The 12,254-nt window shown below is 36.1% G+C and overlaps 1 protein-coding gene across 1 annotated transcript in view; it reads right to left on the bottom strand.

Annotated features, from left to right (window-relative positions):
* Window positions 1-12,254, bottom strand: part of ITGA1 (integrin subunit alpha 1) — a 145,793-nt gene that overhangs the window by 89,689 nt on the left and 43,850 nt on the right. Inside the window, exon 2 of the mRNA XM_069492871.1 lies at window positions 747-867. Coding sequence (XP_069348972.1) covers window positions 747-867 — 121 coding nt within the window. The remainder of the gene's footprint in view (window positions 1-746; window positions 868-12,254) is intronic.

Genomic DNA, 12,254 nt, shown 5'->3' with positions numbered 1-12,254 from the left:
TATCCCAGTAGATATAAATCTCTTTTTATTTATTATTATAGTTATTAGAAAAATAGACTTGTTTAGCTTAAGCTATTACGCTGAAGCAAAATTTACCTCTTTTTTTCTATAGTGTACAATTAATCACATTTGCTAAAAAATTACCTTAAATATATAGCAAAAGAGTTCTAATATTCAGTTTGTATAATTTTTCACTAGTTAAATATGCTTTAAAAACCCTACCTACAATGACCTTAACCAATATTAAAAGGTTCAAAAGTATATAAAAGAACTCCAGTGAGGTTCATTAGATATTAGAACAAGCTCAGTAGATCAGGAAAGACCCAAAAATATAAGCCTCAAATTATGGAAATGATATTAACCCTTTCAAGGCACCATTTCATTTGCCTCCTAAATCTTCCTGCTAAATTTCAGCCTAGTGTATTCAAGCTACTCTAAAATGAGAACAATTGAGGAACTCTTGCCAAAATAACATAATTACCAGATAAAGACTATTTTGGAAAAGATCTTCCTTGAGGTCAATTCAGGCCTCAACAGAAGTCACTAACCACTTCCTCTAATATTGCCAAGAAATTTTTCCTTTTTTACTTTAAGTCAGTTTCCATTACCAAACGATTAGACTGCATTTTCTACCATAAACGATTCATTCTGTAAAAGTTTCATTCATAAAACAAACTTCAGTCAAGTAATATTTTCCACTACCTTGTAAAATAACTAAACAACAACAACAAAACTCACGGACTTACCATTTTCCTTCTTCATTTTCATATTGTTGAACAGTATATCCGAACATGTCCTCCACTGGACCACTGAAAGTCATCGAATTTTTCACATCAACATTGAACGATGCGCAGAAGCCTAGAATAACTTTAGGAGGGAAAACAAAACAAAGGCCAGTTACACAATGTTAACCAAGATTCCATCATGTTTTGAATTACTGAAGGCATTCTTAAGATAACCATTGAAAGCTGTGTTATTATTTAAAAAAAAAAAAGCAATGAAGCTCAAAGAATGAGAACCTCAGGGAACGTCTTCAATATTAACTATATTACTGAAAATCAACATAATGGCTTTAAAGAATACAAGTGTTAACATTCAAACAAAGTTCCATAGTAATTTAGTATTTGCATCATCCCCAGAGCTAAAGATTTCAGAATGTGAGCTGGCAGAAACGCACACTCATACACGACTAACACAGTTGCAGATAGTTTTCCAGTAGTGAGCCCCACAGCAAACCGTGGCCAGCAATGAACTGTAAACAGCCTCATTTTCTCATTTCAGCTACAGAGGATGCAAGTATCACCATTTAAAGTCTCATGAGAAAAAACTTTTTCATGCTGCTTCCAAAGGGAAAGGCAAACTGATCGTCTCCACCCAGACGGCTTTCTATGCAGGCCTGAGATTTGCTCTGCTTCCCTTTCTTAATCAAGCAATGGGTGGAAGCTTACTTACGCTGATATGCTGAGAACTCCTTACAATGTTGTTTTGGTGACAACCTCACAGGTTGCTGACATATCTAAGGGTTTACTCAATGCCTGGCACATATTACATATTCGATGAGGGTTAATTCCCTTCAATTTCCCTGTAGTCCAGGTATTGGAAACTCTTAATAAGCTCTGGAATTATTCTCTCAAATGGATAGTGACAAATTCCTTCCTTGGTACTGTTTTTTAAAGTGTACTTGTGAAGTTCCAAAATATTTCCCTCCTAGATGTAGCTAAGAATTTTTCCCAAAGAACACTGCCTTATAAAATCACAGACCATCATAAGGTCCATCCAGGGCAGGTTAAATTCAGTTTCCTTTGTTAAGGCCACAGCATAGCCACATGAAACCTGAAAAATTCTCTTTCCTAGTCTTATAGCTTCCAAGTATATGAAATTCCTCCAATCTCTTAATCCTTACTAGAAACTTTCCAATAAATATAGTCTAAATCCAGACTAATTCATAATCTTCAAATTTTGGTAACAATATTAAGTGCTTATTTGATGCACAGGATTGCAACTTGGAGAAAATTTATTCTTCAAGGAAACAAGCAAAAATGTATACTTGTGTATATCTACTTATAAATTCTTTTTTCATCTCCCCTTCCTAGAAGTGATCTAACTACTAAAACCTTCTTTTTAAATTTTTTTAAAGAAATCTCTCATAGAGATAATCATTAAATGCTATCTATATTGTAGTTATCTGTGTGAGATTTTTTTTTTTCCTAGATTGGAAAGTTCTTAAAAGCAGGGACTTACTCATCTCTCTGATCCCTTATCAAAATCTAGCACAGCTCCTTATACACATATGAGCAATAACATATTTGTATACTGAAAGGTAATATGTTGAAGGAAGATGTATTCCAGCTGTAGTTAGAGATGAACTGGTAACTATTTCATCTTAGTCAAGGAAGACTTTATGGAGATAGAAATTTTCAAGTTAGATTTTTAAGGGGAGGAGATTTGGCAGTGAGAAGAAAATGCGTGTCCAGGATTTTGGAGGGTCTCTACAAGTAATAAGACACAGGACAAGACAAATATGGTTGCAAGATTATGAAGAGATTTGCCTGGCTGGCCTGAAGGAAGCAAAAAAAGAAGGGATGGATAGCACAGGTCCTTTTATGTACATTTCCTGTTCATACTTCAAGGGTGATGGAGAACAGCTGGTTACCATCTTCTGCGTAATAGTCTTTCATGTATTTGAAGACAGTTTTAAACACGGCTTACTCTTTACTGAAAACTAAATACAGTCATGTACTGCATAACAATGTTTCGGTCAATGACGGACTGCATATTCAACAGTGGTGTCCTATAAGATCATCATTTCATATTTTTACTGTACCTTTTCTCTGCTTAAATATGTTTAAATGCACAAATACTTGCCACTGTGTTACAATTGCCTACAGTATTCAGTACACTAACATCCTGTATAGGTTTGTAGCCTAGGAGCAACAGGCTACACCGTATACCTAGGTGTGTAGTAGGCTATGCCATCTAGGTGTGTGTAAGTACACTCTATGATGTTCACACAACCACGGAATCGTCCGACACATTTCTCAGAACATATCCCCATTGTTAAATGACACATGACTGCAGTACATGCTCCTATCTTTTCCTCACAGGTTTTATTCATTTATTTTTTGAACAATTTCAACAGACTATATTTGATATGAGAAATGTGCAAAATGTATTTCCACAGCAGCATTTCTCAACTTTGGCACTATTAACATTTTGGTTCAGAAAGGTCTTTGTTATGAGGGGCTGTCCCGTTCTTTGGAGGGTGTTTAGCAGCATCCCTGGCCCCTACCCACATGAAGCCAGTAGCACTCCATGAATTGTAACGATCAGTCTTTAGAGACTGCTAAATTCCTGTGGGGCCAAAACTTCCCACAATTGAAAAACCACTGTTCAACAGCCAAAGACCAGAACTACGTCACCAATTATTTTGTTGAGGAAGGTGACGGAACACCAGCTATGGCCCGTAGAACAGCAGCATCTGCATCTCCTGAGAGCTTGTGAGGAATGCAGAATCCCAGGCCCTTCCTAGATTTCCCAAATCGGTATGTAATAATACATCCCAACAAGATCCCCAGGCGAGACATAATCCTATTCAGGTTTGAGAAGCACAGGTTTGTAACATGGTCTTTCTTTTTCATAATGTCAATGCAGGTAAAGGAAGTTATCTACATTAAAAGTACTCATCATGCTTTAGACAAAAGGGGAAAGGGATTCTTTTTAATCCAGCTCAGTTTCACCCCTTTGAAGGATTTTTCCAGCATGTCATCATCTTTACTATATTCTTTCCCAAAAGCCATTGATGGGACCCCCTCAACATAAGACCAAGAACTTTTGGTTTCCTTTTGGGGCCTGTTTATTTATTCTACATGTTGTGTGGAATGTCCGGGGGTGTGTTGCACTTCTTTTTTTCATTTCCTGTCCTTAGAATTATACAGGCAATTTGCCTGAAGTGATTGTAAATCAGCCTCTTTCATGTTTTCTGAGGCACCAAGGAGACTGAAGCGCAGGAGATGACATAAAAAAACATAGTTTACATCTTGTTCTTTTGATTTAAAGGAGTGAGTAAACAATAAAAACAGCTTCACATGCTTTTAGTTCAATGTTCATTTTGTTATATCAACTTTTTTTGGAACTTTATGTACTAGAAGTAAAGCAAAATTGTACTTATTCACAACCAAAGCCAAAAAAACAACAACAAAAAAAGCAAATATAGGGAAAATAATAAAAATGATGGGAAATAAATATAGACAATAGTCCGATGTCAAAAGTAAATTCTGACCTCACATGTACCACCAAGAGAGAGGTTTTTTTTCCCTTGCTAATAATAACTATATTGTATATTTAGTATGTGTTACTCATTTAATTTGCCAACAACTCTACAATTAAATATCATTATTATCACCATTCTGAAGATGAGAAGGAAGCTCAGGAAATGATAACCACCATTCCCATTGATTTCAATGTTTGTATTTTGGCCCTAAACAGGAATGGGCTAGTAAAAGGTGATATAGGGTTGGGTTTAGAAGAGAGGCCACTTCTTAGTCCATGTAATTCCATCTCCTGAGAGAAAAAATTGGGGAGGAGGCTTTTCTGCACTGGTAATGGCCTGGTGGGGATGTTGGGGGAAGGCTGAGAAAGGAGAGAAGTCATGGCTACAGGTTCCAGATCAAATCTCTGGGAAGGACTTTGGCTAGAACATACATGTTTAGGTAGAAAAGAAATGAAAAGGCTTGCTCCCCTTCCAATGTGGTTATATATGTTGTACATTTAAGGGTTAAAAACTGAAGAGGAAGATGGGATTGTTAATAGTGAAGGGTGTCTCTCATGAAAGAAATTATTTTGTGCAATTTCTATACCCCATAATGGAATTTGATGCATAAGACAACTAGATGAAAGAAAGAGAGGGAGAAGCAACCTGAAGTTCTGTAGTGTTTTCTGCTTACAAACATTTTCATATTAATAGTTGTATTGCACTATTCAGTAATCTGTGGAGGTTAGGCAGGGCAGCAGACATTCCTGTCTTTTTTGTGTATTAGGAAACTGAAGCTCAGAGAAGTTGAGTGATTTGTCCAAGGCTAGGCTGCAATTCATGGCAGAGACAGGACTTCAACATTGGTCTTTTGAGACCAATCACAGGTTTTCTGTAACTAGAGTGCTATTGAATTGGTCCAATAAATAAAAATAAAAATAATAACACAGCTCAAAACAATACTCTAATATCTCATGGCACTCATAATCATCTTGTAGCTTTGGAGAATTTGAGAGTAGGAGTGGCAGGAAAAGCTGAATGGAGGTGACAGTGTCTGTGCATCTCCAGAGAGCTGTCACTCTGGTTGAAGGTTGGCTGCTCCCTCTCTACACCTTTGAGTTCCAAGAAGGGTCATTGCAGTCTGCTCGTTTCTTAATGAAGAAACTTGTCTTTGATCAGGTGGTCCAGAAATCCTGATCTTGCAATATCTAGATGGGAATATTTAATAGCTAATGGAATTCTGAATATTATAAATTACAAGCCCAAGACAAGAGGGTATCAAATAAATGGTGACAAGGGAGACATATTAAAACATTATTCCTTTCTTTCATAACTTCCTACACGTTTATCCAATATAGAAATATGAGAAATCATGCAATTAACATGATTTTTATTATTATTTTTTTTTATTTCATCTTGTTATGGGGGATACAGAATTGCAGGTTACATACGTTGCTCCTGTACCGCCTTTCCCCCCAAGTCAGAGCTCCAGGCGTGTCTGTTCCCCAGGTCGTGTGCACCGCACCCATCAGGTAGGTATATATCCGGAAGGGAGGGATTTTTATTATTTTTAATATAAAGAGTGAAATAATGAAATGAGATTAAGATAAGAGATAATAATACTTATGTTTTTACAGTGAGTTAATGGTTTTTATAGCAAATTCCTTGGTGACATAGAAAGATGGTGATCTTTGGAGGTGTATGAACCAAGATTTAAACCTGGTCCCTTCATCTATATTATTTATCAAATCATTCATATATTTAACCACTCCACAAATATAACCAAGTCTTTATCCTAGATTAGATATATGCAAGGCCCTGAAAATACAGTTGTCAAAAGATGATGCTCCTGCTTTCACAGTGCTTACAACTTAGCCACAAAATATATGGCAAGTAACTTAACCTCTATGAGCCTGTTTATTATATTTAAAAGGAGCTTACCAATAACTTCCTGCTATCGGTTGCTGTGAGAAGTACAAATTATGCATGTAGCAATAGACTATGCTCAATAAATGAGCTACTGGATCCCATGCATAGAATCCAAAGAGTCAATTTACCACTGGGTAGTTGAGTTTTCTTTCAGAAGAAGATTTTTCCCTCATTCCAATGACGATTTTTATCTCGAAAAGTGATACAGAGGTATTACATCAGTGGAAATAGGGTAGTGGGTCCATCAACTCATTGCCATAGCACATTGCCTGTTTCTAAACCTGGCTGCAATGACACGTATAAAGAAAATCTAAAATGAGGGTGTCAGGCCTTCCCAGTGGAAGAGCTAGCCATGGAGGAGGATGCAGGTGACACCTGTCCTTGCAGTTAGGTCTCCCTTGGGTTCTCATCTCACTTCCTCAAGATGGGGTGTGTACTTATCATACCACTCAGGATCTAAGCCAATAGCAAGTCGGGTCTTCTTTCATTCCAATGACAATCTATTCCCCTCTAACCTATTTCAAGGTTCGCAAGTCTATTAGAAAGACAGGGTGACCAGGCAGTGACTCTTTCTGGTATATTCAGGCTGTACTAATTAAGTCACAGTCCTGAGCCACCTGAGAGAGTCAGAGAACACACCTAGGCAGTGTGATCTCTATGCTGCAGAGCCTCCTCTACTCCCCAAATCTGAGCACTGGTACATCCAGAGCTCTTGCTTCTTGTGCCAAAGCCTCCTGGTAGAGAGAATTCATTCACCTTTGTTTGAATGGTGTAAACTCTTAAAGTCATATATGCTCACTGTAACTAATAATGTGATACATTAAATGTTTTCTATACCTCCAAATGTACTTTTTTTATCCTTTATTCAATTTTGAGGCCATGTAGGGGGTTGGAAGAAAAACATTTTAATAATAAAATGTAGTAAAGGTTGGAAGCCTTTTTCCTTAATATATAACAAAATATTTTTATAATAGTAGTCCTATGGATCTGAAATTTTAATTAGTTTAATTACCCTTAATAGGCTAAGTGAGTTGAATTTCAATTTTGATGTACATGATTGCTATAAAAGATAAAATCTAACTCAGAGTATAACTGAATCTGTCCAAAAACTACAGTACTACAGCATTCCAGTTGATTTAAAATACTAAATGATTATTTATAGTACTGAAGTCTTGAGAAGAAGGAAGAACCAAAGACCTCTAGTGATAAAGATATAGGAAATAAAGAGAATTAAAATAAATAGAAGAGCCTTGACCAAAGAGTACAAAATCAATATAAGCACTTGGAAATGGCACCATAATCTCAAATACAGGAAACCTATATTTGTTGCAAAAAATAATATATCTAATTCAGTATCTTCTTCAAACAATTGGAATTTCCCTATACAGTTATGTAAGAAGAAAATCTGTCTCAATAAATCTCACCAAAGTTCTTTCATCAGAAATGAGGTAATATGTCAGCAAGATATCTACCTCCATCAGCAAAGCCCAGAAAAGCCAATCCAAGTAAACACCTCAGTATTCAAGCCTTTTCCAAGTTTTATCCTGGGAAGCTGCCTTTTAACTTCAGCTTGCTGCAGTGAGTGAATTGTTTTGACTTTTAGTGTTAAAGTCTTGTGGCCCTCCAGTTATTACAAATGGTATTTGAACTTCAAAATGAGTGTGTGTGTATGTGTCTATCTGTAAATGGCTGGTAGAAATAATTTTTGGCATGTAGTAGGTGTTTAATACAAGTTTGTTAAATGGAACAGGATGGAATAAATAAAAAAAGACTTTTAGTATAAAGGTCATTCTGGCTGTAATAACTTGTCCCCTTTCTTAAGCACTGCCCAGAATACTAAACTCCCAAAGAGTGTTTCCCAAACATCCTTTTTAAAAATCCCCCTTTAAAATTTTTCTACATAAGTTTATTCTTTTGTAGTGTTTATTTTCCCTTGTAGTATCTACAGACATTTGCTCTTTGCCCATATCCTCCCACCACAAATAATTGCCGCCTTTGCTAGCTCCTGTCAGACTATCCCTACTCTTCCTGATCTCTGAAATTCTTAAACAGTCTCAGAACCTAACCTCCTCCACCCTGTCAGCATCATCTTCTGGATGTGTGTTTTACAGGATAAAAAATCTGCAGAACCCCAGGGGTCCCTGGATCCCACTGTGGGAAACACAACTTGTGTGTTTGTGCAAGCAACATGAGTGCAAGACTCTGGTTCTCCAGCTGCCCTGGCATCCTCAGTGCTGAACTCATTAATTTTTGTGACTGCACAGCACGGAGCTCTGCATACGGGAAGGCGTATCACACTTCAAAACAAAGCAGCGTGGCATTTACACAGGAATATGATATATGAAGTCTTTGCATGTATAAGAACCTGAATAAAAATGGTACCTTTGTTAATGGAATCTTTTCAATGAATTTTATTATTTTACATATAATTTCTTCTCAGTGACATATATATACACAGTGTCTTTTATATATACACATATACATATATATCTTTTATATATATACATATATATAAAAGACAGTAAGGCATTCCCAGTTTTGAGGCATTTTTGTTAGTGTGCACAACAGGTACTTTAGAGGGTCAGGAAAGCAAAGATGAAGTAATGCACTGTAAAATAAATGATTTTCAATTTACCTAGTAGACTTAACTGGCAATTTCAAATTCCAGGCACTAAGAGATTCCATTGTTGATTCTCCTATACTATTTAAATAGTTAATTTTTTCTGGATAATTTGAATGTGTGCTTTCGAAGGCCATACACATGTCCAAGGGTGTGGGTTAATGGGAGACACAGTTACCACTTCACATACTCTCATTGCTTCACTGGGGACAGTGAGTTATACTATTTCTGTTTTTGTTTGTTTATTTATATGTTTAATAACTCCAATGGAAGTTAGGAAATAGAAAATCATTTCTTTAACCTTGTGTACTATCTCTTTGCTTTCGTGACCCATGAAACTACCTGCTGTGCATACTAACAAAAAATAACCTTAGGACCAGCAAAGTGTTGCTTGCTCATATATCTCACTGAGAAGAAATTGTACGTAAACTGATAAAATGGGGTGGGAACCTGCAGCCTCAAGGCCATTTGTGGCCCTCTAGATCCCCAAGTGCTGCCCCTCAACCAAATCCAAACTTCACAGAACAAATACCTTTATTAAAAGGATTTGTTCTGTAAAATTTGGATTCATTCAAAAGGCCACAGTGGCCACAAGGCCACAGGTTCCCCACCCCTCTAGGGCATCAATGGAAAGACTGTATAGGGTAGTTGGGTAAGATTTAACCCTGGGATTGAACGAATGACATTCCAAAAATATGAAAAAAAGATTATCCAGTTACCTAATGTGCAAATAGTACAAGAAGAACAAAAAGCCGTTCTCTCTTTCCCTAATTGTACAATTTGGAGTTTAGAGCTAAAATTGTTTGGTGAAAACACACTTAGAAGTAAAATATATATATATATAAAATGGAAAGGAATAGCCATAACATTTTTCAATAAACATATTAATATTACCTCAAAGTATTTATTTAGATTGTTGAAATTTGAGGAATAAAAGTTTAAAGCTTTTTCAAAAATGAGATCATTCATATGCAATATATCACCTATAACATACAACAAGTATTTCTCACTTAGTGAATTTAAACATATAAAAAATCCATTAAATTAGGTTGTGATTATTCAGAGTGGAAACAGTTGCTGGTGTTTTAAGTCAATTACAACATTCTTTCAAAAATAGAGTATGCTTAGACTTTAAAAAATGTTTTAATTTTTATGCAAGATTTTAAGACTACAATCAACACATAAAATGAGGTCTATCTACATTTTATTTTGCTACAGACAACAAAGGGGTGTTAGATTTAACTCGCCTTGACCCCCCTCATGTTTTATTTGCCATATTCTCAGAAGCAGGAGGCAAAGAATACAGATTTATAACATTCCTTTTTGATGGACTATGCTTATCTAAATACTTTCTGGTTTAACACCCAAGCGGTCAATCATTAACACTAATAAATTAAGGGCTTCATGAAGCTAACTAACAAAATGAAATGCTATGCAAACTCCAACAGTATACCCCAACCAAAGACAAAATGTATAAGAAAACAATTGCTCCTCTTAGAGTCACCTTAAAGGTTTAACTAGCAATTTCATAGTCCAGAGATGCCATTATTGATTTTCCTATACTCTGTAAAAGGCTATTTTTTTGGATGTCTCAGTACTGCCCCTAATAATACACTGCCACTTAAACTAAAATGATTCTGTATAATTTCTCTTCCTTCCTAGCTACTTATTATAGCAATTTTCCATTATATCATCCACTACCAAGCATTCCCTTCATTCACGAGGTTTTTGGTACCTCTGTTCAACATAAAACTTGTCCAGTTTATCAAGAGAAAATAATAAGCCAAATGAATATAACTTTTTATTCACCTGGAAACATTTGGAAGATAAATCAGAAAGCATTTTAAAGGACCTTGGGGTTTGTTTATAAGAGATGAAGAAAAGTTTCAGTAGTCTGGAATGTTGAAATATTTCAGAAGGCAAGGGTCAGTACAATGCTTGTTTTTTTTTTTTCCAGAGGAAAGAGATAACTTTTTGATGTTTTCTTTTCTGTTTTGAGATAACTCTAAATTTTGTTTCCTTAGCTATAAGTGTTGTTGCTAAAACCATGATGATCTTTTAGCACTTAAAACATTAGTTGAGCAGTAACATCCTTGGATCCAAACTCTATTCCTATCTAGTAGCATCATCTTTTACATTCTTTCCATTAGTCTATGAGAGTATCTTGAAATTGAAGTAAATACAGATGTTATAGGCAATATTCCCAAGAACTGGCAGCCAATATTTCCCTTAAATGGAAGCATTCTGATACTTAGAATTACAACACTAGTGACTAAGTACTTGTTATATACAAAGATCTTAAAACTCAGGGTAGAGGTTACCTCTCGACTGGGAGGAGGGGAAGAAAAAAACAGGCTCCAAAAGAAAATAAAAATGTGGCTTTCACTTTGTATATTTTTAGAGGAAAATGCTTACTTCCCACTCCTGATGTTTCCTCCTATATGTAGAGCGCTTTACTGGCTATAATACTCCTATTAGTCTATTTCTAAACCTACTCTCCTTTCACACATAGTAATTGGTGAGTCTGGAAGGAGAAACTGTATGGGTAGCTCAGTCTTCTCTTTCTCATTTTCCCTTAGAAGCATAGAAGTGAGCCAGCCTACAGAAAGCAAAGGCTTTGCTTTGTTCTTCCAGTGTCAGGCTCTCAGCTGGCCTGAGAGGGCAAGTCCCCCTAGGCTGGGGGTCAACAGTGGGAACTGCGTTTATCAGCTGTGTGCCAGTCTGATTCTTTGTCATTTTCCAGTTGGTTTGGAATTCAAGTGAGGAAGAGATTTCCTCATTATTGGGCTGTCTCAAAAATCCTAATGAAGTTTTAGTCTTATGAAAAACAAACAATTGCAGGAAAATGTTTAGATTTTACAAAGCTGGGTAGTGGGCACACTGGTTATTTGTTATATTTGTCCTTGTAATTTTCTCGTTTGCTCAAACAATTTTATCACAAAAAGTCCTCTTAAATTTTCTCTGTATAATTATCATGAAGATATATTAACATGATACTTCTCTAATACTTATTTTCATTCAATTCTCCCCTATTTTCATAACTATTTTAACAATGAAATCACATCAGTCTTGTCTTTTAGAGATGCAAGGAGGCATAAAATATTAATAAAAGAACTTGACTGGATGGTCTTTATTATCTTTACCCATTCCCTATTCTCTACAATCTCAGTACTTTCAGCCACACCGAGAGCAAGGGGAGTGGGAAGCTGCAGATACAAGGAGGCCTGAATAGGAAAACGAGGAGATATGATAACATCAGAGGTCAGCGAAGTGAACAACAGACTGGTGGAGATCTGCCCAAAGGTGATTTGTTAGTTACGGGAGCTTTCATCTCACATTCACCTTCTGGTGTGCATCACTGAGAGTTAACTTACAAGGGCAAAAAATGCCAGATTCTGAAAATCAAATTGGCCCTACGATTAGCTAAAGTTCAGTTTGCCTAAACAAAAGTACTAG

The sequence above is a fragment of the Eulemur rufifrons genome, chromosome 17 (assembly GCF_041146395.1).
Source record: "Eulemur rufifrons isolate Redbay chromosome 17, OSU_ERuf_1, whole genome shotgun sequence".
NCBI lineage: Eukaryota > Metazoa > Chordata > Mammalia > Primates > Lemuridae > Eulemur > Eulemur rufifrons.
Note: the sequence above shows the minus strand (reverse complement) of the source record. Positions and strands in the feature narration are given on the sequence as shown.